Source organism: Dendrobates tinctorius, unplaced genomic scaffold, assembly GCF_039654945.1.
Source record: "Dendrobates tinctorius isolate UK_male_01 unplaced genomic scaffold, ASM3965494v1 ptg000326l, whole genome shotgun sequence".
NCBI lineage: Eukaryota > Metazoa > Chordata > Amphibia > Anura > Dendrobatidae > Dendrobates > Dendrobates tinctorius.
The window spans coordinates 1719669-1746657 of NW_027361993.1; the positions used below are offsets into that span (position 1 = coordinate 1719669).

General features: G+C 43.9%; 1 protein-coding gene across 1 annotated transcript in view; it reads right to left on the minus strand.

Annotated features, from left to right (window-relative positions):
- Window positions 1–2331: 2331 nt before the first annotated feature.
- TTC34 (tetratricopeptide repeat domain 34) overlaps window positions 2332–26989 on the minus strand; it is a 221094-nt gene continuing 196436 nt past the window's right edge. Inside the window, exon 8 of the mRNA XM_073561693.1 lies at window positions 2332–2995. Within this exon, the coding sequence (XP_073417794.1) occupies window positions 2474–2995 (522 nt within the window). The 3' untranslated portion in view covers window positions 2332–2473. The remainder of the gene's footprint in view (window positions 2996–26989) is intronic.

A 26989-nucleotide genomic window follows, 5' to 3' on the forward strand; every position in this document is an offset into this window, starting at 1 on the left:
TTCCATTGCCTTCGTCGCTGACATCCAGCAAATGTTTCATTGTTTCCTTGTGAGAGAGAGAGACAGGAACTTCCTAAGATTATTCTGGTACAGAGACAATAATCCTACTAAAGAAGTCACAGAGTACTGCATGAGAGTTCACATCCTTGGCAATAGCCCTTCTCCGACAGTCACCATCTATGGACTCAAAAGGTCAGCTCAAGAAGAAGAAACAGAATACGTATCAGGTGCCAGACAATTCATAGAAAAAAACTTTTATGTTGATGACTGTGTGAAAGCCATGCCTTCAAATGACACTGCCATGACTCATCTCAGGAGAGCCCAAGAGATGCTTGCTTGCTCCAACCTCTGGCTTCACAAAATAGCCTCAAACAGCCAAGAACTCATGAAAGCATTCCCTTCACAAGACTTGTGTAACAGTCTCAGAGACCTGGACCTGGGGTCAGACCCCACACCAATGCAACGCAGCCTCAGGCTTCTCTGGAATCTACAGTCAGAATCTTTCACCTTTCAGGTCAGCCAGGAAGAAAAGCCTTTCACACACAGAGGTGTCCTGTCTACCATCAACAGCCTGCACGATCCCTTAGGTTTTGCAGCTCCTGTTATTATACAAGGCAAAGCCATACTAAGAGACTTAACCAAGGAGACTTCTGACTGGGATGCACCTCTGCCACCTGATAAGAGAACCCAGTGGGAAGCATGAAAGAACTCTTTAGCAGCCCTCTCCAACCTGAATGTGCGAAGGCCATACACCCCTGTGCCTGTATGTATTTGCAGATGCTTCTGTCAAAGCAATTGCTGCTGTTGCCTATCTCAAAACTGTGGACTCCAAATGTCAGAGCCACAGTGGATTCTTTATGGGGAAGGCCAAACTTGCTCCACAACCAGAGCACACCATACCAAGGTTAGAACTTTGTGCTGCAGTCTTAGCCATCGAGTTAGCAGAGTTCATCGCATCCGAGATGGATATCGACCTGACACAAGCCAAGTTCGACTCAGACAGCAAAGTAGTCCTGGGTACATCCACAATGAAAGCAGGCGATTCTGCATTTATGTCAACAACAGAGTGCTACGAATTAGGAGATCAGTTCATCCAAAACAGTGACATTACATCCGCACAGACAAAAACCCTGCAGATCATGCAACTAGAGCAGTTGACGCAAGTTGACTAGAGAGCACAACATGGCTCTCAGGACCAAAACTATTGTACAGTGAGGAACATTGTCCAGACACCTTTGAACTTGTGAGGGCTCAGGTGCTGAAATATGCCCTCAGGTGTCTACACTTCATACAAAGACTCCAACTACTCTCCCCACCAAGTAAACAGGACTATCCAGTGCCCCTCCAGGAGGATTCAATGCTAAGGACCTCTGCAAGCGCCAATAGAGACAGGTACAAAGTCTTGCCATTCTGGGACAGGTGGCGCAAACAGTATTTGTCTACCCTGCAGCCATGGACGAAGTGGCAATCTACCAGGCCTAATCTGAGTCTTGGTGACCTCGTCCTTGTGAAAGACTGTCAGGCCCATTGAAACCAGTGGCCAATTGGTCTAGTGACTGCTACATTCCCGAGTAAAGATGGCAATGTCCACAAAGTCGAACTCAGGATGGCCAAAGGAGATGGACCTAAGACATTCTCCAGACCAGAGACTGAGCTGGTCCTATTGTTGTCTTCAGAGGATAGGAATAGTGGCATCCATTCAATGCCAGACAGGGAGTGTTCTGTCTCCGACATAATTGATGACTCCTGAACTGTCTATTTTGATAACATAAAATGATTGCTGTATGTATAGAATGTTCAGATTTCCATAGTTTAATGTTTAGTGTTTTTGGCTCCATCTAGTGGCCAAAGTCATAACAGCATGTTATTATGCATTCTACTTCCTGATTCATTTTCCCTCCAATCCACAATGTATCTTGGGTAAGTTTGAAAATCACCATGGTCTAATCCAGCCCCCTTTTTCTCTTCAGTCTGCCATTTTCTATCAAGTATGCAAACTGGAAGCACCTCATCCCTCTTCTCCCCCTTCATTAGCATCGCCGGTAGGTGACATTTTCCTTCTATACATTCCTATCTCCCACATTAGCCAGATTAGTTGGTTCCCCTGCTCAGTTATCAGTGCAGACATGTATGTTGCATATGTATGTATTCTTATGAACTTACCACTGATTGTGTTCATGTATTTTTGTTGTATTTTCACCATCTATACACCTACGTTCAATAAACCACAGATTCAACTACAGTTTCCCTTATTGGACCCCGGTATAGCGGTTTAGCTGCTTGCTAAGCTATATGAATCCCATTCATTTAGTTGAAGACAGGACACACATATCAAACCAAATTATAGGTTATATTGCCCATATCAACCACGTTGAGCATCTTTCTTACACCATTGCACACTACTGCCCCCTACAGACAATATCAATAGAGAATTTCTCTATACATCTTGAGTTGTAATTGTTATGCCTTTTCACTAATGAACAATACATCCTGACGCGTCTCTTTTAATTTTGGCTTTGAGTTTCCTCATCTCCTGATTGGTTTCATCGATTAACAATCCACATTCAGTTACTTTCCACGCCTCCTCCAAAATCTTCTGCTCATGATATTTATGTGACATACGACAAAATATTTCCGCAAGCCGAGGCTTCCCTGGGGTAATGCTAATGGCCGACAAGGCAAATGAGCTGTCCAGGCTTAGAGCCTTCATGTACTGCCTGCAGGTATCTTCATCCTCCCCCAGCAGTAACAGTAGGTGTCCCTTACAGCAGAAGTCCTCCACTTGTGTCCTCAGGTCATTAGCTCCGTGCCTCTGGATGGCCTTGTCCATGTCTGTGACTGCATTTTGGTAGTCTCCTATATGAAGAAGGCAGGCAGCATGCTGGCGGAGGTATTTAGGGTTATTATTGCTGGCTAGGATAGCTAGGGTTAAATAATTTAGAGCCTTGTCATGATCCTTTTCCTGGGCAAACAAAGTTCCTTCTTGTCCTGCCACCTGAAATGCAAAAAATTGAAATAAAAAAAGTTAATTTTTTGAGATCGACATTTTTTAAACTTAATCTGAAAAATGTACCATTTAGGACTGTTGCAAGGATGGGTTACCAGGAGGCTGGCAAAGAAGGTTAACTGGGAAGATATGTTGTTTAAGACACATGCCCAGCAGATATGCATTTTGGGCCAATGGGAAAACCGAGCAAAAACTTTTGTCTGTTTGGAACTCCCATCATAATGAATGGAGAGCGCTGTCCCATGCACCCAGCGTTGCATTGGAGTGCCAAGTGCCCACAAGTAACACTGAGTCTGGGGACCCATTATTCAGCTGCATGCAAATATTACACTCCTGCACAGAGTCCTACCAAAAGATTCACTTAGTCTCCTGTGGGCCAATCCAAGCCTGCTTGCACCACCATCTTTCCAATCTCCGGTGATTGGACTCCAGCCGGAATGGGAGATTGGTGCAGATCTAAAGCTGGAATCCATATCAAACTGATATTACTAAATGTATTACATGGGGCTCATTTATTTGAAGTTTGACCATTCGCAATGTGCTCCAAACTGGAAATATGGGTCCTGAGCAGGAGGTAACAATATGACCTAAAAAGTTCAGCAATGTTAATGCTTTGTGTATGTTTAGTAATATGTTGTGCGTATTCTTCCTACCCTGGAATAAAATTTCTCCTTAGCTCATTATCGCCCCCTGATATGTAAATCACTATACCAGATGCAAGGAGATATTCGAGAAGTGGCAACCAGAGACAAATGGATGCTTTCACACAGCGTTCAGTGGCTCTGTCGGGGCGAGATCGCCAGCGTGATTGCTGATTTTGTGATGCCACAGTGATCTCGCCAGCGATATTGCTGTGTGTGACATGTATTAGCGCCCCCCGCCGGGTATTGCTGATCGCGCTCGAACGTCCTGGGCCATTTTTTGAACGTTAGTCTCCCGCTGGCCAGCGCACTTCGCTGCATGTGACAGCGAGAGACCGATGATCAGCGACGCTGGGAGCTGGTTTCCAAGGTAAACAGGGGGTATCTAAGAGCCACGCATGTTGGTTCTGTCAACACCAGTAAAGTATATGACCATGACCAAATCCAGTTTTGTGTGGAGTTCGGACGTAAGCCTCAACAGAGCCACTGAACGGGTGCCTGAATGCAGTGTGAAAGGACCCTAAATTAGAGGTCCTTGTCCTTAATAGTATTTATAATAGTGAGGTCCTCTTTTTAGCAGATGGGATATGTCATAAATGTCTTTTATGAGACAGCCCCTTCAAGCAGGGTTAAAATACACAGAGCATTTAAAGAAATACTGTATGTTAATAGAAAAACTTAAAAGCAAATAAAGTGGCAAACATTTTTCCCAAAAAGATGTTGGATCTTTTTATCTTTAATTTCTAGCAACATACAACACTTCTGCCATTCTCAAATATAGGCCAGTATATATGCCACCGGCAGCCACCTTATACAGTATATTGCCCATAGTCTCATATTTCTAAAACCTTTAATACAGGAAGGTGACTGTGTATTTAGTAGAGTTACAAACAGAGCAAATAATATTCAGCACAGTTAAAAAAGGTGTCTCCTTAATATGCCTGGTCTGTGGGGTCTTATTTATTCAGCATAGGCGCAAGAGTTTCGCCTGACGCAGAAGATAAATGGAACATCAGCAAGAAAGCATAAGAAACAGCAGAAAAACAAAATAATTCACTTGGCCTTTTCTCTACAGCACCTCTAGCGGTCAACATGTGACACTGCAGCTTCCCCCCCCCCCCCAATGTTTGAATTGTATTAAGCTAGACCTAAAAATTCCTTTCAGGCTCTACCATCACTTGTCTGCTCTTTTTAATATCCCAAACTTAAAATAGAACTACAGAAAAGAAGTAAGCCAGCTGCTGTATACCTGTCGAGCATCAATTTAGTTTTTAAAACCCTCATGAGTAGCAAGTGTTTGTCACACAATCCATTATTGCACAGGTGCAGGTACAGAAGCCATTTCCCATCTAGATAAGATTATTTCTGTTTACCCACTCAAGCTCATTAAAAGTCATTTCTGAATTTTGCAAAGGTAATTTAATAAAAATTTCCATTAAAGCACATTGTGAAACAAAGGCTTGATATGAAGAAGATGGCAGGTATTTTATTTAAAATGAACAAAGTATAAATGTAGAAAAGAAGGTTATTGATTAATGGCTGAAAAGTCAATATTTGAGAAATTAAACTTGTTTTTTTTATATGAATGTAATAATTGCACTACTACTTGTAGGGCTTTCTAGAGGGATGCGGAGGGCACCAACAATAGTAAGATTAATTGGGAGGATCCAACCACAGTATGTCAAAGAATTTACATATAAATCACCAGGAGAAATAAAGAAGACATACATCAAAAGCAGGGATCACCATAGAAAAATTATCAATTTTATTACATGATATGTACAAGACACCAAAAAAAGATTAAAAACATTTAAAATAGACAAAGGTTATTAGCATAACCTATAACCCTGGGAGCAATAACAAGCCCTACAAAACACCACCCGGTTATATACATATAATGTGCGTGGCAAGTCCACATAACAGATATAATATGTATAATACCCTAAGCCCTATACAAAGGATCAGGGCGGCATGGTGGCTCAGTGGTTAGCGCTACAGCCTTGCAGCGCTGGGTTCGATTCCCACCAAGGACAACATCTGCAAGCACTTTGTATGTTCTCCCGTGTTTGCGTGGGTTTCCTCCGGGTTCTCCGGTTTCCTCCCACATTCCAAAGACCTACTGATAGGGAATTTAGATTGTGAGTCCCATCAGGGACAGTGATGATAATGTGTGAAATGTAAAGTGCTGCGGAATATGTTAGCGTTATATAAAGATTATTATTATTATTAGATGTATAATATGGCAAGGTACATCAATTTAAATACGCCAAGAGCCAAATCCTAAATGCAGATATTTATGAGTATGCATTCGGGGGGCAAAAAGACACACAATGTGTATGGTTGGCTTTATGCAGCAAATTTAACCTACATGCAAATATTTAGGTATGGGGAAGGAGGAAACAGGGGTATAAGTATATGAAAATACACACCATAAAAGTTCTAAATCAATCAGAATGGAGTATTGTGGCATCAAATAATGTTCCAGTATAGTGAAATTTATTTGTTTCTCCTGGTGATTTATATACTACTTGTAGGGCTCACGCATGCACATGTCAGATCTGTGTGATACTAGCCCACTATATAGCATCTATAGAATTCTATAGGTTCATATTGTGCCTCAGTCTTTCTCTGATTCTATATGAAGGCATTCAGGGGTCGTTCATTGAGACTGCAGTTGGGCATGCCTGTCTTCATGAAGGGCTTGTAAGAGTACCCCCATCAAAATTTGTAACCTTTTTATATATTTTAGTCATCATATTATATAGCACTGTGTACATACAATTGCTCATTTTCCCTTCTTCCCAGTTAATGCTTCTTTTTTCCATTAGAACTATGACGTCATGTGATTTAAACAGACTAGCTGAATCCTTCTAAGCTTTATGTAGAAAAAGGAAGTCTCTTTTCCCTGCACGAGTCATCATTAGAGCTACAATTTTACCATCACTTAAAAGTCCCTGGCAGGGGGAGGAGCAGAGCAACTGAGTCAAGAGTTGAAGAGGTGGTAGAGCTCCGCTGCCAAGGACTTTGCAGTCAAATAGAATTGAAGTTTAAATGATGACTCATGCAAGGAAAGGGCACTTCCTGTTTCTACATAGAGCTTAGAAGGATACAGCTAGTCTGTTTTTAATCATGTGATGTCATAGACCTAATGGAAAAGAGAAGAATTAACTGGGTAAAAGGGTAAAATGAGCAATTGTATGTACACAGTGCTGTATAATATGATGACTACAATATATTAAAAATTATGAAAACTTTGATCAGAGGGCTTCTTTAATGATTTCAGTGCATCTTATATGTGTCACGTACCTTGCTAAAAATGCTCCTCCTCCTGTCAATGACTGGAATAGCATATCAAACAGCATCACTTTTGCTAAATTAGCCACGGTGTGCTTTTAGCTGGCATAAAATACTTTGAAAAGTCACAACATTTTTGTGCAATTACAAATTGCGCAAACGTTTTGGGACTTTTCAAAACATTTTACATCAGAGGAGTAGCTATAAGGATGGAAGAGGTACCAGTCACACCTAGGTATTTGTGCCTGAGGCGGCCCATAGGTACCTCTATAAGAAAAGAGGACATCTGTATCATAAATGGTCCATGGTATTTGGGGGCTGGTAGTTCTCTGCTTCCAGGAGAGAATACGGTACCAATAAAATACTATTTTCATGCTTTTGTCTGACTCTCTACATGGTCTGTGAGAGTGCGCCTCCATAGATACTTGCACTTTAGAAAAGCAGGCTATGACCTCTACGTGTTGTTAATACGTCTCACTTGTCTTTTACTGGATTTCCTAGAAACATATTTTCTAATGCGAACATGCTCTCCAGCTGTCAGCCATTAAGTGGGGTCAAGTTAACAAGCAGAGCAGTTCAGCGTTTTGCATACTTAATATTAACAGGATCATGCGACTGAATTGTGTCTTGTATTCAATGACAGATCAAGCACTCGCCGGCCAGAGAGTGCAAATTAACAAGCAGAAATAATGAGGCTGTGCAGAATGCTTTCCATCTTATGTTCTATGCAATTATGTTTCGTACTTTATGGCGAGTATAAACTGGACAGGCCTGGGAGAAATTCTTTCAAGAGAATCTGTCAGCAAGATTTCAGCCACCCAAACTATTTATTTGTACATGTCACTTTTAAAGCCAAATCCAGCAATACCTTTACATGCCAGTCCGTTTCTTCGTAATTGAGAAATCAGCTTTTGAATGGATATGTCAATGAGGCTAAAGAGCTTTCTGAAGCTCTTACCAAGTCCCGGTGACTCCTGCAATAGCCCCGCGTGACTGCATCCTCCTGTTTGATTAGGAGGATGTGGTGCTGGGCCATTGAATTGAACTGGAGTGACAGAGGTTTCAGTTCTTCAGCCTCATTTACATATCCATTCTAAAGATCATTTCTCAGTAACGGAAGAAGGAAGCAGCCGTGTAAAGGTATCACTGGACCTGTTTTTTAAAGCACCATATGGGTAAATATATATATATATATATATATATATATATATATATATAGTTTTGGGGGTGAAAACCTACTGACATATTCCCTTTAAACATACAATACTTGTCAACACTCCTGAAACATTTAAGAGGCTCCATGTCACAGAAAATATTAAAATGTCTAAGCCCCTATTGAATGGGTCACTCATCCCCTCCCTTCTTTCCCTCTCACACAGATTCCAGTGAGGAAGCAAATAGCTGACAGTCTGAATCTCCTAGACTCATACTAGTACAATGAACATTAAAGGAGTAGGAAGTTGGGTATAGTTTGAAGTCACAATCTTAATTAAAATGCTTCTAGCCCTTTTTTTGAAGTGAAAGACCCCAGTAGTGGCCAGGTGACTAAATTATTATTGTGAATGGACAAAGAGTTAGATATGAGACAAATATTTAAGCCAGGAAAAGGTATTTTCAGAGAGTTGGAAAAAAGGTACTTCAGTTTACACATAGATAACAAAACAGAAGGGGCTTTCTCACTGAAAATGCATCTTGAATTCAGGTGACACTGATGTTTCTTGAGAGACAAATGCTATACATTGACCCAGACGGATATCTCCAAAAGAACGTTGGAAATATGGGAGTCTGTATAAATTCGATAGTGATGGGACACATATTTTCATCTCAGGGTTAATCAGGTAAGAAGATGCATGTTTCTTCATATCCATAACACCTGAATATAAGCCCCAAATCCATAGTGGCCAGATAACTGACATCAGCCATGTCATGTTTGATGGCTGGTCAAAGGTCAAAAAAAATATGTCAGCGATTTTGAACTTCTGCAGTCATCAGGAGTGAAGTTATCACTTAAGTTGGAAATTACATAAAATCCAGAAGGATTGAGGACATCTCAGAACCCGGTCCACATGAGGTCATCAAGGGGGCTGTGTGGGTACAATCCAAGTGCTGATAAAAGATCAAGGCATATTATAATTTATGCTCATGTTGAGAGATACACATTTCGATGTACGCATCATTTACGTAGTCTTCAAATGAAGTGCTCTCCTTCACTAGGCCGAATCATATCTGTGATCCGTGTAGAAAGATTCTTTTGTTTTATCCATTTTATTTTACATAACTGTATATGCTGTATTGTTTTGTCCCATTTGTAAAATATATTGCATATTTTATGAACACGGCCTATAGTTTTGGATTAAAGATAAAATGTTATAAAAAAATAATAAGAAATAGTAATATTTAAAGAAGTTTAAAAAAATGAAAGCTACAATACAGCAGTAACAATAGGGCTGCATAGTACCTGTTCAATAACCCTCTTGTTTGTTGTAGAGCATTAAACAGCATGAAACACTAAATATGCTATAGAAAGGCATTAGATGAGGCACTGACTGAGTTCAGGTCATTGCAAAAAATGAAAGTGTTTTTGTGGAACAATTTTTTTTTCATGGGGCTGAGAAATAAAAGGCAAATAGTTGCTGATTACCTGCCTGTTCTGCTGGGTACCGGATCAGAGTGATTACAGACCGTTCCTGCCAGCGATTCAACTTCTTCACATTAACATAGCAGCTCTTCCTCTTCCAGTCTACTCTGTCAATGTAGTGTGACTGCCAACATCATGCTGATTGGCAGCCAACTTCCCACAGTAAGGCAGAGGGGAGCTGTCAATCAGCATGACATTGCCAGTCAAACCCCAACATCAAAGAAGTCCAGAAAATAAGCAGCTAATATGTTGATGTGACATCACAGGAAACCGCAGAATTACCGAAAAGATCGGTCTGTGACTGCTCTGAGCCGGCAGACATCTGTGCAGGTCACAACGACTACCTTCCTATAAGAGTCAACCGAACCTAACGATATCATTGGGTTCAGCTCATCTTCGTTCAATGCATATAGGAGAGCTTAACAAATATGTCACCTTTTTGAGTAGACATCATTAAAAGGAGGCATCTGGAAGAAGGTTAGCTTCATTTTAGCTAATGATTGGCACTACAGTGGGCTAGTTACACTTGTACCCATTAGTCCATATTCACATAGTTCTGTTAAGTCTTTATAAAGTTAAAGTGAATGTATCAGCACAAAATAACTGTCCAAATCAAGCATGGGCAATCTGAGCAGCCATTGACATGACTGAGCAGTTCCGTGCAACTACCCGTCTCCTTGTTTTGCATCTATCTCTGCCATCCTCTTCCTTAAAGGAGTTGTTCAATCTTAGAAAAAAATCTTGTTTTTTTCTTTTCTCCAAAAGGATATTAAGAGTTTGATGAATGTGACCCTTGACTTGGACCCGTGACCAGATTTACCTCCATGATCTCACCACTGTCTTGAGCAATGGACTTTAAATTTGTAGTGTGTAGGTGATGTGTGAAACGCTCCCGACAGACACATGATACTCATCCTAATAAACATATGTTAATAAAATCAAGTATCAGAACAGCGACAAAGATTCTCATTCTGCAAGCGTTACATCTATGACATAATAATAAAAACAGGAAAGCAAATCACGGAGCACAGCTGCATCAAGCAGAAGTATAGAGGGATTTGTAAATAACCTCTTTTTCGAAACTCCAGAGGACTGTGCAAAAAAAGTACTAGGGTCGCAGGAGGTTTTGGATCATGAATCATTACACAGCTGAACAGGTCAACCATTCAGTGCTAGAACACGGCTCCAAAACACGAAAAGTCTTATTCTTTTTTTTCTGTCTTTTCTCACCTTTAAAATGATAGAATATTCCCTTCCAAAAACAAAGCACTGAAAATATGTCCAAAAGTCACCCTATGCTATTTGGTATTTTATCCTATTTTATAGTTATATATTGTACAGGGAAATATAGGTGACAACCAATGCTGCAGCCATCACTACAACTGAAAGGACTACACTAGCATTCTAGGGGACCTCATGTTAAAATTTGCCTAGTAATGCGCCAACATATTCCCCACTCCATCCCTATTAATGGAGTATATGACTACGGTCAAAGAATTATAGGGGTTGAAGATCGTTATAACATAACCAAATCTAAACATGCATTTTTGTCTTTTGGGTAACTCGTTTACTTGGGTCTCATCAAAGTTTAGATCCAAGGGCCATTTTTCCATAAGCTTTTCTTCTGTATGGCTAATGGTTCTCAGAACAAATATATATCAAACTATAAGAAGTAATTATAGAGAGTGCAGCGAGGCCTCTTCCACCATATAAAAATGTATCAATAATATGAATGATACATTATAGATTAGAGGTTTCTTCGAATTTTGTATTGAAGCCAAGAATCATCAGTATATGACTTTTGAGGCTGCAAAACAGTTCATGTCATTTGTTCTTATGAAATTTATGAATATATTTTGAGATTTGTTAAAAAGATCCAAATATTAAGAGTGAGCTAGCTTAATGGTCCCAATGACCCTTCCTTCACCAAGGTATAGAAGGTGGAAGAAAAAGAAGACCTTCTAATCCTAGTAAAGGATGGTGTTGGGATGTTGAGGTCACTGTTTTTGTTTCTCATCTTCAGTATTCATTTGTTTTGTATGGAAGGAATAGAACATATTTACACTTATCTCATTTCAAAACCTCACCAAATCTGCTTAGCTGGATTAAAGACAAACCACAAAGTGTTCAGGAAACAGATTTCCACACATCCCACAATGTTTCCACAAGGGAAGGGGGTTGTGGTTGACTCCACACTCATAAATCGGGATGCCACTGTTAGACCGCAATGAAGAAGTGATGTTTTCCTTCTGCGGTCTGTCTCTATTTCAGGAAGTTTCTGGTATGGACACTGGACACGCATCCTGAGTGTGTGGCTAACCTGTGCACCAATAAAGATGTCTCTCGGGCATTGGGAATATCTGCTCATTTACAAAAATGAGCAACTAGCACAGCAAGTTCAATCCAGTTTCACACTCTCTCAGAAATTAAAACACCCGAAAAATGTATTCTTGAATCAGAAATATTATTATCCAATAAAGTGCAAAAATACAGTCCCGCAAGGATAAATAGGAAAATACTAGTTTACTATCAGTGCATACTGCTACCTTAAAAAGAAATTGCTGTAGATCTACAGGAAAAACGCTCACACAATGAGACACTGCAGGGAAGAACAGGACGCCGGCATACCTGTGAGACGTTTTGGGAGCATTAGGGATATCTTCAGATGTGCGAAAACGTCTTTACATTGTCACTTTTGGAGATGTGATAGAGGGGTTTTCTTAATAGGTCGTATTAATATAAAAACAGTGGAGCCCGCATAATTAGAAACAATTTTTCCAAAATCTACCACATGGGTAACCTGTTCTTATCTCCCTCATGTTTGCTTATCTACAAGTGCTTCTCCCTAAATTAGAATATCATCAAAAAGTTAATTTATTTCAGTTCTTCAATACAAAAAGTGAAGCTCCCATATTATATAGAGTCATTACAGAGTGATCTATTTCACATGTTTATTTCTGTTTATGTTCATGATTATGGCTTACAGCCAATGAAAACCCAAAAGTCATTATCTCAGTAAATTAGAATACTTAACAAAAACACCTGCAGAGGCTTCCTAAACAATTTAAAAATGCCACTTAGTCTGTTTCAGAAGTCTCCACAATCATGGGGAAGATTGCTGACTTGATAGATGTCCAGAAGGCAGTCAACGACACACTCCACAAGGAGGGTAAGCCACAAAAGGTCATTGCTAAAGAAGCTGGCTGTTCACAGAGTGCTGTACCCAAGCATATTAATGGAAAGTTGAGAAGGAAAAGTGTGGTAGAAAAAGGTGCACAAGCAACCAAGAGAATGGCAGCCTTGAAAGGATTGATAAGAAAACGCCATTCAAAAATTTGGTGGAGATTCACAAGGAGTGGACTGCTGCTGGAGTCATTGCTTCAAAAGCCACCACACACAGATGTATCCAGGACATGAGCTACAGGTGTTGCATTCCTTGTGTCAAGCCACTCATGACTATAGACAATGCCAGAAGCATCTTACCTGGATCAAGGAGAAAAAGAACTGGACTGTTGCTCAGTGGTCCAATGTGTTGTTTTCAGATGAAAGTAAATTTTTAATTTAATTTGGAAATCAAGGTACCAGAGTCTGAAGAAAGAGTAGAAAGGGCACAATCCAAGCTGCTTGAGGTCTAGTGTGAAGTTTCCACAATCATTGATAGTTTGGGGAGTCGTGTCATCTGCTGGTGTAAGTCCACTGTGTTTTATCAAGACCAAAGTCAGCGAAGCCGTCTACCAGGACATTTTAAAGGACTTTATGCTTTCCTCGGCTGACAAGCTTTTTGGAATTGGAAATTTAATTCTCCTGCAGGACTTGGCACCTATCCACACTGCCAAAAGTATCAATTAGAGTTGAGCGACTTTGGTCGGATCGGGTTTCGTGAAACCCGAATGAAACAAAATAAGTTTCAGATGAAACTCGTTCGACTAGAGCAAAAAAAGTCGGAGTTTCGTCTGACTTTTATTTCCCATTGACTTGCATTGGGGTCGGGTTTCGGACGAAACTCCGACTTTGTTTTGCTCTAGTCGGACGAGTTTCATCTGAAACTTATTTTGTTTCATTCGGGTTTCACGAAACCCGATCCGACCAAAGTCGCTCAACTCTAGTATCAATATAAGGAGTGGACTGCTTCTGGAGTCATTGCTTTAAAAACCACCACACACAGATGTATCCAGGACATGGGCTAAAAGTGTCTCATTCCTTGTGTCAAACCACTCATGACCAATAGACAATGCCAGAAGCATCTTACCTGGATCAAGGAGAAAAAGAACTGGACTGTTGCTCAGTGGTCCAAGGTGTTGTTTTCAGATGAAAGTAAATTTTTAATTTCATTTGGAAATCAAGGCACCAGAGTCTGTAGAAAGAATGGAGAGGCCACAATCCAAGCTGATTGAGGTCTAGTGTGAAGTTTCCACAATCAATGATGGCTTGGGGAGCCGTGTCATAGGCTGGTGTAGGTCCATTGTGTTTTATTAAGACCAAAGTCAGCGCAGCCATCCACCAGGAAATTTTAAAGGACTTTATACTTCCCTCAGCTGACAAGCTTTTTGGAGATGGAAATTTCATTATTCAGGAGGACTTGGCACTCATCCACCCTGCCAAAAGTATCAATACCTGGTTTAAAAACAACAGTATCACTGTGCTTGATTGGCCAACAAACTCACGTGACCTTAACCCCATACAGAATCTATGGGGTATTGTCAAGAGGAAGATGAGAGAAACAAGACTCAACAATGCAGAGGAGCTGAAGGCTGCTATCAAAGCAACCTGGGCTGCCATAACACCTCAGCAGAGCGTACAGGCTGATCGCCTCCATGCCACTGTAACAAGGAGGCACAGGGTGGTAGTCATGAGTGAGTCCACTCAGTCACAGTTAGTGAGCACCCCGGCCCCTTGTACATAAAAAATAGACAAATAAAGTCCCGAGTCTTTGGCACAGTCAGTTACCTTTGTCACACTGGGATTGCGTCCTTCGGATGTACCACAAGCCACGATTCCATTCAAACATTGGAAACTTTTGATGAATATAAGGTAACGTGAAGTAAATAAAGCAATGTTTCCTGCACTTTCCCTGCGTCTTCAATGGGTTATACAACATCAACAACTCCCATCCGGATTTTGGGAACCAACAGTCCATCTGCAGATGCTCCCACAGAACCAGTGCCTGTCCACACAGCAGTTCTTTCACAAAGCGGTGCTCTCACTACTTCTTTTCTTTGATTACTCCCCGGATGCACTGGGCCTCCTCGAGAGAGCGCACCATTGGCTCCTCCAGACATACACTGGATGAGGCAGCGTGAGTCGGCAACATTGGCGGGACTGAAGGAGGTAAGGGGGTAGGAGCTGATGCCGCCGTCCGGTTGGGCGCCAGTCCCCTACTCACCACCACTGCATGTGGTGACAATCTTCGTTTGTGGCCATGGGAGCCAGAAACCTCAGTCATGTCAACCCCATTCAGGATAGCCTCCAAGGTCTTGGGGGCCCTTTCCAGTTCTGGTTTGGGCTCCACCAGTCCCGCGATCTCCTCATCCTCCACACCCTGCCTTTCTGGCCATTGGAAAGGGTGTCACTCCTCCCACTCTTCTGTCTACCAGGCTTCCAATTGCAGGCCAGTCTCTGCCCGGGCCTTAGATCATTGCCAGTCCTGGCAACCGATGCCACCCTGGAAGGACGTGCTCTGCCTCTGCATACTGTCCAGCAATGGCGCCTCCTCTCTCGACATGCTGTCATGCTTTCGTGGGCTCCACCCATTCATGGGTGGAGTCACATTCTGTAGCTCCCCCTATCTCCAGATTCTGCTGTAGGGGTAGGAACTCCTTCTTCGGCTTCACCCATTTCAGGTGGGCATTAGTGACAGGGGGATGTGGCCTCCTTCCTTTTGGCGCCAAGTTCCTTTGATGATGCCCACGAAAGGCGGCACTATCCTTCATTTTCACGCCACTCACCACTATCTCCTTGTCAGCATTCGGCACCATCTTAAAGTCACTGTCAACCACCATATTTAACTCTTCCATGGCTGTCACCAATCCGCAAATTTAATTACAAAACATATTAAAGTAACGGTGTGCCTTAAATAATGTTATTAAAATACAACAATAGTTTCAGCAGACATATGTGTCTGCTGAAATTATTGTTGTATTTTAATAATAACATTCATTTTACTATTACACAGTAATGATATAGATAAAACATCTAGCACTTTAGTTTATCCGGGTTTTGCTGCCAATGTGCCACCTAGATAATCATATAACACAGACACTGTTTACAAAACACTTTTATATAGCCGGGTCCTGTGCACATGCACTGTCTGGATCGCTCCTGATCTCCTAGTTCCGGCATTAGGATGGTGACACATGACTTCCACCCGGTTTTGCGATGTGGAACGCATGCGTTCCATTGTCTGGAAGTGGGTGGTTTGTGCAGGAGCGGTCTAGGCGCCGGATGCGCCATTATATCCCGGCTGCCGGAGATTCTCTTTAGGCATATTGAGCATTTCATTTTTAAAACTGGACTATGATTGGTCACTGGGCATATAAAATGACTACTCGCCTCCCAGTTAGACACCACCGGAAGAACTGGCGAAACACGTGTCGGGGTGAGTCGCAGCGGCAGCTTGTTCACATACAACAGATATTATCTAATTACATACATGTTTCATGATCCCCTGATAGCAGCCTGTATGTTGTTTATTATAAATACGTTGTAGTCCAGGCACTTATGCTGGTATACAGTATATAAGATGTGGCTATTGTGGCCGTTATGATATTACTTAGGACTATTGCATAGTTGTATGATTGGTTAAAATCGATTCTACTGTGGCTGTTATTTGAGCTATCCTGTAGCAATGATTATATATAATGTAGGTGTTCTTTGTGTCCAATCTAGCTGCATGCAATTTTTCTAGTTTGTTTGTGAGGTATCTATGTGCACACAGTGATATGATTATATATATTTGTGAATAAAATGATGTCATTTTCTATACACTCTTTGTGCCATTAATTTATTTTATGGCTTTGAGTTTATATAGTTGAATATGGAGTGATACCTAGGTTTTTTAGGTTTCAAGGACTAACATATATGCATTTTTTTTACAGAATGTTGATGAGCGTCTAATCATGGACCTTATAGGCACACACTTTTGGTATTGAGCCTGTGCGTTATGGTTCATTCATGGCATACTAGACACCAGTTCATACAATTGATTTTGCATATTGACAGTATATGGTTTTTTTTTGTTTTAATGTTTTTAGCATTACATTGTTGTGTTTGTTAATAAAGATTTACTATTTTATGCATCTTTGAGTGATCCCTGTGGCATCCTATGGCTTTTCCTTTCTCAGGCTTTGAATACTGTTTTGGCATAGCACAGGAGATCCTATTGGGTTGTGATAGTTCCCTCCTCTTTCAACTACTACTATTCACCTTAAGTTACAACCCAAGGAAAATGCATCCCATTGCCAAAGAAGCAAACAATAGAAGAATTTTGTATAAATTTTGTATAAAATGTACTGTAAGTCATTATTAGTCCATTAACATAATAAAAAAAAACAAAAAAAGGATAAGGTGCTTCAAGCCAAAAGGATACACTGTAACTAGAACGTAATAAGCAGTGTAAAGGACAAACAAAGTTCACTGATTTCATTAACAATTTTGGCACATTCATACACCCTTCATGTGTCATCTGAAGCAAGGTGAAACGCGCGTCAGGGTGTAGGGACACAGTTCCTATCCTATCGTGGATATCACCAACGCCTTTTCTTGGATAAAGAAAATATTTTTACAATGTAATTATTGTTATGGTGGATCCAGTCTGGGTGATTATACTTTTAACTTATTATCACTGCTATTCATATGATCAAAAATTGAGTTAGAGTCGTAATTATTTTGTGGTGCAGATGCGCCATCTGCAAAAGAAAACATATGTGAGCAGCCCCATAGAATATAATAAATTTGTGTTCTGTGAAGAACATTGATAGAATATGTATAGGAAAATAGATGTCTGAATGAAGCCTTAAAGGAGTGGTCCATAGGTTAAAGAACTTTTAATCTAAATCCCTATCTATTTAATGCCGTAATTGAAACTAATTTCTAATATGCTTGCATTAAAATTCCCCATCATTCCCTAACTAGACTATCTAATACCTATTGTACTTTTTTTATTCATCTTATGGGATGAAATTTTGTTTGAGAATCTCCAGTACATGCTCGTATACTGAAACAAAGTGTCATCGTGGCAGGGGCTGCGATCACTGTAACACCCTCTGCCTCCTTGAAACAAAGCATAATCAGTGACATTCATTTCAGGGACTGAGCTAGTCCCTGGTCTGTCCCTGAGTACTCTCATTGTGTGATGTGCACAATAAGGCTATGTTCACATGTAGCAGTTTTTTTGAGTTTTCGTGGCGGTTTTAAATGCGCGATTTTGCCGCGAAAACGCAAAAAATAAGCATCCCATGCATTCCTGTGGAATTCCGCAATGCTGTGGTAATGCTGCGTTTTTTTTCCACACAGAATCGCTTCGCGGTAAAAAACGCAGCATGCTGATTAATTTAGCGGAATCGCGGCGATCCCGCACCTATAGGAATGCATTGTTCTGCTTACTTTCCGCATGTGGATGTGCACACCATGCGAAAAGTAAGCAGAACATTTGCGGATGGTACCCACGATCCGGAGGAGGGGAGACTCTCCTCGGGGCTGCAGGTACCATATCCCTGTAAAAAATAGAATTTAAATAAAAAATATTGTTATTCTTACCTTCCGGCGTCCCGCGCAGCCTTCCCGCCTCTCTCCACACTCCCGGTCCCAGTAATCTTTTGCGAGAATTGCGGGAGCACGACGTCTCACGGTCATTCGCGATGACGTCGCGGGAGCGCAAAGTCTCGCCGTCATTCGCACAAAGGATTACTGGGACCGGGAGCGTGGATAGAGGCGGGAAGGCTGCGCGGGACGCCGGAAGATAAGAATAACAATATCTTTTATTTTTTTAATTATTTTTAACATCCTATCTTTTACTACTGATGCTGCATAGGCAGCCTCAATAGTAAAAAGTTGGTCACACTCGTCAAACATAGTGTGACCAAACTGTCAAGCTTGCTAATTACGCTTGCAAAATGCTAGTTTTTCCGTGGGAAAATCACGGGAATTTAAATGCGATTTTCCCGCGGAATGGAATCCGGAATTTTTGCGGTAATTTCCGCTAGAGTTCAGCTACGTGTGCACATAGCCTAAGAGTGGACGCTCTGTGTTGCCGACTCAGATGACCAACAATAAATTGGCAACACACAGCAGAATGCAATTACGTAGCAAGGTGTCAGGATACCTGGTGTGCAGAGAACAGCGCAGCCTCCGCATGTGACAGTAGGGTCGGCACTGGTCTGTGCACACCAGGTATCCTGGTGTATCCTTTGTAAAATTCTGCACGGATTCTGCCTCTATTGGCAGAAAAGGCAGTATAAAATCTGTGCGGTTTCTCTGCGGATTTGCAATTTAAATAAAGATATATTATTTAACTAAAAAAAAGAATAGTGATGTCATTTCCTTGTCCAACTTCTTCTTTTACATTCTCCATTGAAGACCATAATATCATTACATACCATGTTGAAATATAATGTTTACACACACAAATCGAATATAAGTGAAAAAAAAAATTATATATATATATATATTGTGGTGTGACAGGTGATTGCGTGGTTAATGGGAGATATGTCACATGGAGGGATGCTCCCTGCAATGCAACCCGGAGTATTTTGCCTATAGTGTACATGAGCACTAAAGATGTCATTTAGTGCACTGGGTGCTGACTGTACCCCGTTTTGCCTGAAGATATGTGTATGTTCAGGACCTGTGGTGAAGTCCTGACCATGTGACCAGCTCATGTGATCCATACCTCACCTATGGGTGTGGTTACAGGGCTATGTAATTAAGGTGTTTGGCACATGTGAGGGAGACTGTGAGGAAGTCTGGCAGAGTGTGGACAGACTTCCATGTGTCCAGGTGGGACACTACAGAGAGTGGTCTGTGTTCCAAGGAAGGAGAAGCCTTCCTGTGTCTGCGGCTGCAGATAGAGCGCTGCTCTGGACATTGCCCTGGTCTGTGTGCACAGGACCTGAGGGAACACAGCCCAGCTAAGGACTGTTTATGTGCTGTCTCTGGTTTATGGAGTAATAAACCCTGTGAAATTTTAAAGGAACGTGCCTCATGTTTGTCTCCCGCTGCACCTAAGCGAGTTGAATCCTTACAATTGGTGACAGACTGCGGGCAGCGATTCCCAGGAGCACAGACGGTCTGAAAAATCGTGAGTAATACTGACCAAGGTCAGAGGAAATGACTGTATGGAGATTTGTGGGATGCCTTTGAGGAGAAGAGGTACCCGAGAACCTGTGTGGCCGACACAGGCAACGGACTGGTGTTCGTGGTGTACTAACCTGAGTCAGTGAGAGACCGTGCATGTGTTTTTTTTTTTTTTCCCTTTTTCCTCTCTGAAAAAAAAACCCCAAAAAACCTGAAAGTGCTTGCTGTGGCTCAGTGCGCTCACGAAGGTCTCGCAGCGCGGGGACCTGGTGTTTTTTCTTTTTGGGATCTCCTATTTGAGCATTGGTAGCAGACGCTGTCTGTCTACACCATCCTGCTGCAGCTTTATTGCATATGACTAAGCGGATACAGTAGTTGTGGCTTTACACAACTATTGAGGGTGAGTAACCTGTATTATTTTCTTGATACCCATTATACCTGCACTGGTAAGGCCCTATGGGCGCGCTTTTGTGGTTTTTTTTATCTTTGAGGATGACAAGTGGCTTCCGGTGGATCGGCGGGTCCACGAAGACGACGCAGCAGGAGCTCCAGAGACACCAGCAGCTGCTTGTGAGCGACGGCAGGAGCTGGGGCAGTGCCAGAAGGAATTGGTGCGGTGTCGTGCTTAAAGGGCCAGTACCAGAAAAAGGCATAAACTCTACTGTGTGAACTGTGGCCTAAGGTTCTGCAGGACAGACATGGGGAGATCCCAAAAGGGGGTGGAGTCCCAAAAGGGGGTGGAGTCCCAGGAGGGGGCGGCAACCCAAAGCGGGGTGGTGGTCCAGAAAGGGGCCAAGTTTGAAGAAGTGACAGCACTGGGTGACTCAGTAGGTGCGTCTGGAGTACCGCAGTGTATGTGCAGGTCTTTTTCAGAATGTGGAATATCCTTTCCGGGTAGTAATGACGGGCCACAGATGTGTACAGTGATGCTGCACCGGGAAGGAGCCTTTGGTCGGCTGGAATCAGAGAGTCAGGTGACTCTGACAGGAACTCCGCTCGTTTTCTCTCTGTCCGAGAAAAACGTCAGGGTTCGCTGTAAACACGGGGTCACGGTGAACTACGCAGTAGACAGAGTAGTGTTTGAGGGGACCAAAGGTGATGAGTGCAAAGGGGGAGGGATACCACGGGACTTAGTCTATGCCTGGGAGAGGGGCCGGGACTTTGTTTTGTTTGATGACGTTTGGTCGGACGATGGAGATGCTTCGACTGTGGGGCCAGCGGACGCTGAGATAGTGACGGCTCCTGACGTGGACAGGTCAGAGGTAGAACTGACCGGAAGGAGAAAGACATCTGCCTAACTTACGGACCTGACGTCTCGTGACATGACGGATGGTGGGCTGGGAGATGAGATGACTGTGAGTAGCTCGGTCAGTGAACCGACACTACAGTGCCCCTTCTGGCTGGATGGAGAACGGATGATGGGATTGTTAAACCCTGGGAGTCCGGTATCTGTGCTAAGAACCACTCCTGGACATTCTGTGTCGCCTGGGACGGTGTCGAGAGTGAATGGCTTTGGTGGGGACGATAAAGAACTGTTGACAGCATACCTCTACATTGACACGACTGGGAGTTCCACGTACCATGTGGTGACAGTAGTCCCAGACTTACAGTATACTATGGTAATAGGGCGGGACTTAGAAGCCCTGTGGGACGGGTGGACAAAAGGAGAAGTGTCTGCTGATAAAATGTGTATGGGAGGTAATGGTGTGAAAAGTCTGCCTCCTAAAGTTGACAGGCCTAAGTTAAGCATGACCAGAGAGAACAGTGCGTCGGCCCCACTTACGGACATGATGTCACCTGACGGGTACCACAGGGGGACTGATAGTGGTGTGGTAATTAAAAAGAGTGGACCTGACACCCGAACAGAGAGCAACATGAGCGTTTCCCATACGGTGGGGTGTGACACAGGTACCAGGCGTGACTGTAATATGTTATTGCCAGTAGCAACCACTAGGGCTGAAGACAGTGTTTCTCAGACAGAAGCACGAACCCAGTGTAATGACAGTTTGCACCAGGTAGAAGCGCACCTACGAGACTTGGAGCAAGGGCGCAAAGAGATGCGTCAGCAGCTGGCGAGGGAGTGTCTGAAGGTGGCGAGTCTGGAAGTCGCCAACTCCGTGCAAGTGGAGCGGCTGCACCACCTAGAGTCCGAGCTCTTGGCAGGCAAGGCACTGAGACAAGTGACTGAGCACAGAGTGGATGAGCTGGAGAAGGAAGTCTCTGAGCTCAGAGGTCACCTGTCATCAGCGTGTAAAACCATGAACAAGACCCTGTTGGAAGATATGGAGGTGCTCAGAGAGGCCCAAGAGAAGCATCAACAGGAGATTCTCAGGAGAGAGGATGAGCGTCGCTACCTGGCAGAGGAGCGAGATAAAGTTCTGCAACAACTCAGTGGAGTAGTAAAAGGTCTTCTGCGGGAGAAGTGGAGGGGCGAAGACGTACAGCGGCCATGCCCGACTGATAGCAAGGCAGAACTGCCAAAGCCCATCTTGGAAAAGGGTCCTGAAGACTGTAAATCTCAGGAAGATGGTGAGCCAAGGGCTGCACAAGACAGTCATCTGATCGTGACAGATATCTTGAGGGAAGTGTCCGTAGGGAACCCAGAGCCATCTGTCCAGGATGAGAGCAAGTCCACGACCTTCAAGGTTGTAATTGATGTACCAGAAGACATGCAGGAAGCCTGTGCTGAGGAAGGTGTGCATGAGGCCTTTAGGAAGGCTATAGAAGCATGTAGTGTGATCTGGGCACCAGAGACGAAGCAGCTGGTCATACAGTCATCTAAGGAAGTCACAAGGAAGCGGGTTACTATCCTGAAGGATATGCATCTACAATGCCTCCGCACAAGGCAGATGATCCTGTTGGAAAAAAAAGAAGCCGCTCGATGTCTAGAGTGTGCGAGGAAAGTTCAAAGTCAGCAGGGCATTGCAGAAGACATCATTCAAGTGCCCGGAGGTCTGGTGAGGAAAGTCATCGGAAGGTTTGGGAAAGTTATGCAGGACATGGTGAACAGGTCTGGCGTGATGAGAGTGAGGATTCCGGATGATGACAAAGCCCAGGACATGGGTGAAGATGGGATGGTTCCATTCCTCGTTGTTGGGTCTATGGAGAGCCTTGGGAATATCCGGATGCTCCTGGAGTATTGCGTGTCATACCTGAAAGAAGTAGAGCAGCTAAGACTTGAGAGGAAACAGATCAGTAGAGAGCTGGAGGAAATGGAAAGAAGATGGCCGCCTCCTTCAACTCGCGGTATAGAAAGGCAAAGAGGTTCACTTAAGACTGGAAGTCCTCAAGCAGGAGATAAGAGAGTACATAGAGATAAATCGAAGGGCTGCTCTCGGGACCTTATAGACCTTAGGAGAAATGGCCAGCAGAGTGAGGACAGTAGGTGGCCTGATGGAAGAGGAAGTAGTGATGCCTCAGCTCAGAGCTGAGTGACCTAGGTGGGAGACCCTGTAGAAGACATGGTGACAGTCAGTCCAGACAAGAGGTATGGGGGCAAGGGAGTCGCAACACCATACTGACCGCCGGGGATGCGGGTGGTCTGACATGGGCCCATCTTTATCAAAGAACAAGACAGAGTCGGATATTGGACGCCTACTGAAGGGTTCACTAGCAGGGCCTGACTTTGATAGACGATTTGACTGGCAGAGACGACCAAGAAGGATTTCTGGTCGAGTAATAGAAAGTGCCAAGCCCCACGGCTTTAGGCAGAGGAGGGGGATATATGGTGTGACAGGTGATCGCGTGGTTAATGGGAGATATGTCACATGGAGGGATGCTCCCTGCGATGCAACCCGGAGTATTTTGCCTATAGTGTACATGAGCACTAAAGATGTAATTTAGTGCACTGGGTGCGGACTGTACTCCGTTTTGCCTGAAGATATGTGTATGTTCAGGACCTGTGGTGAAGTCCTGACCATGTGATCAGCTCATGTGATCCATACCTCACCTATGGGTGTGGTTACAGGGCTATGTAATTGAGGTGTTTAGCACATGTGAGAGAGACTGTGAGGGAGTCTGGCAGAGTGTGGACAGACTTCCATGTGTCCAGGTGGGACACTACAGAGTGGTCTGTGTTCCAAGGAAGTAGAAGCCTTCCTGTGTCTGCGGCTGCAGATAGAGCGCTGCTCTGGACATTGCCCTGGCCTGTGTGCACAGGACCTGAGGGAACACAGCCCAGTTAAGGACTGTTTATGTGCTGTCTAATGGTTTATGGAGTAATAAACCCTGTGAAATTTTAAAGGAACGTGCCTCATGTTTGTCTCCCGCTGCACCTAAGCGAGTTGAATCCTTACAATATATATGTGTGTATGTGTGTGTGTGTATATATATATATATATATATATATATATATATATATATATATATATATGTGTGTTCCAGCCAGCAGAGGGAAAGCTGTCAATATTATGGGAAGGAGCCAATAGCCATAAAGGCTCCCAGGCTATTAATATCAGCTCACAGATATTTGCTTAGCCTTTATTGGCTTGTTTACAGGGGAACCCCAGAGAAAAAAATTGACATAGGGTTCCCCTAAAAAATCGAACCACCAAAGGCTAGGCAGACAGCTGCAGGCTGATATTAATAGCCTGGGAAGAGGCCATGTATATTGGCACCCCCAGGCTAAAAACATCATTTTACTCTTCGCCACGACAGCACCCACTTGGAGAGAGGGATCCGCCCATAGGAACAGGAAACCTTCAGAGATAAAAGAGGGCGGTCCACCTCTCCCCCCTCAGTTGGTTTCCTGTTCCGATGGGGAACCGCAGGATACGCTACAGTCTTACCTGGGCCAAGGAACCACCTGTGCAGTGTCTGTGAGAACGGCCGGGGTTCCGGTCCAGAAGCAGCGACGGGGGAGTGCTGGAATCCGGCTCCCTCCTCGGCTGGTATGGATGATGGGCAGAAACCCCGGTACCGGGTGGCGCCGACCGCGGTTCTTCTGTGGACAACATGACACCGGGCGGGAGGATCCATTCCGGTCCATGTGGGGGCGCAGGAACCGGAGAAAACGGGCCTCCGGCATTCCTAAACGGCTTCAGCGTCCAGGAGGACGCACAGGCAGCGCGGCAGGAAGTGGTAAGGAGGAACTTCCGGGTTACCGGAGGTTCCTCAGCTCAGAGCGCACGCGCGGCTGGGCGGCGCTGCAAGCAGAGGCGCTCCCCGCCCCCTCCAGAGAAAAGGGGGGGAAAAAAAGGGCGTAATTCAATCTACAGCGCGGATGGCTAGTCTCGGCGCTGTAGCGAGGAGCCGCAGATGGGCGCACCTGGAGGGGGAGGTACCAGGATGAAGGGGCTTATGAAAGGCCTGGGGGATGGAAATATGGCGTGCAATCATGTCTTCACCAAGGCAGGACACGCATCCCCAGGCAGGCGATGCAGCAGCAGCCAAGGACCACGCAAGGCGAGGGTCCTCGGATCATAGCCACAGAAGCCATGCCAACAAGCCTCCTTCTCAGCCTCCTGAGCCCGTACCTACAGCTTCTCTGGGTGAGTGGACGACGCTCTGCCTATCAAGCTGATAAAATGTCTCTCTCTCTCTCTCCCCCTCTCCTCCGTCATGATGTCTCTATCTCAGACTAAGAGGAAGGAAAAATCAAAAAATAAAGAATGTGCCCTGTGTACACGTCCGCTACCGGACTCGTATACAAAAAGACTGTGCAAAGGATGCATAAACGAAACGGCAAAGCAGGCGTCAACATCAGCAGTAGACATAAGGGCTATAATTAGAGAAGAACTACAGGCCCTAAATCAGTCTAGCAGGCCTACTAATATCGAAACATCTAGGCCAGCAGACGCCGTAGACACCGATGAGGGCGAAATAGCCTCGGATAATTCTAATGCATCTACATCGGCATCCTCCTCAGAGGCGGAGGGCCGTTGCTGTTTCCCATTAGATCATATGGATAATTTAGTTAAATCCGTGAGGAATACAATGGGTTGCACAGATACAAAAGAGCCGCAAACGGCTCAGGAAATTATGTTTGCAGGTCTAACAGACAGAGAGGAAAGTTATTCCAGCAATAAAAGCTCTGGTTAAGAAGGAGTGGGAGAGACAGGACCAGAGAGGGTATCTCCCCTCAACCTCAAAGAGAAGGTACCTCTTTAACGACGAAGACTTGTCGACATGGGTTAAAGTCCCGAGGGTAGACGCGGCAGTGGCCTCCCCCTCAAAGCAAACAATCTTACCAGTGGCTCGGGCGTGCTAAAAGACCCCCTGGACTGTAAAGAGGACGCCTCATTAAAGAGGACATGGGAGGCAGCTACCGGCACGTTCAAACCGGCAATAGCTAGTACTTGCACAGCTCGTTCTATGCTGGTCTGGATCGACCAACTAGACCAGAAGATCTCCAGAGACAAGCTACGGGCCGCCATACCTCTAATCCGCGGTGCAGCGGCATATATAGCTGATGCTTCGGCTGATTCCTTACGTTTGGCAGCCAGAACAGCAGGGTTGGCTAATAACGCTAGACGTAGCCTATGGCTAAAAAGCTGGAGAGGGGATACCCAGTCCAAAGCAAAGCTTTGTTCCATTCCTTGCGAGGGTGAGTTCTTATTTGGGAAAGCCTTAGATGAAATCCTTATGAAGGCAAAAGAAAGGAAAAAAGGATTCCCTAACCCTCCTCTCCCATATTATAGGAGGGCGTTTAGGAGAAGACCGTTTGGCCGAGGAAGACCAGGAGAAAATCAAAACCGCTGGCCACAAAGGAAGGAAAGGGCAAAGGTGCCATGTTTAGGGGATCCTCCTTCCGCAGAGACAGGAACTGAGGAGCCAGTCCCTCCAGTAGGGGGAAGGCTAAAATTTTTTTTTCGAGAATGGGAGAAAATTACGCTTAGCCCTTGGGTCCTGGGCATTATTAAAGAAGGGTTAAAGATAGAATTTCGTCAAATACCCCATAATTCGTTAATCATAACATCCTTCAGCTCGCCAATTCAACAGCAGGCCCTGGAGGCCGAGATTTGGAGCCTTCGGGACAAAAAAGTTTTGGTCCATGTACCTAAAAGGCAGGAAGGGAGAGGATTTTACTCCCCTCTCTTTCTGATACCTAAACCAGACGGGTCATTCCGAACGATAATCAACTTGAAGAAATTAAATTCCTTTATAATAAATCATAAATTT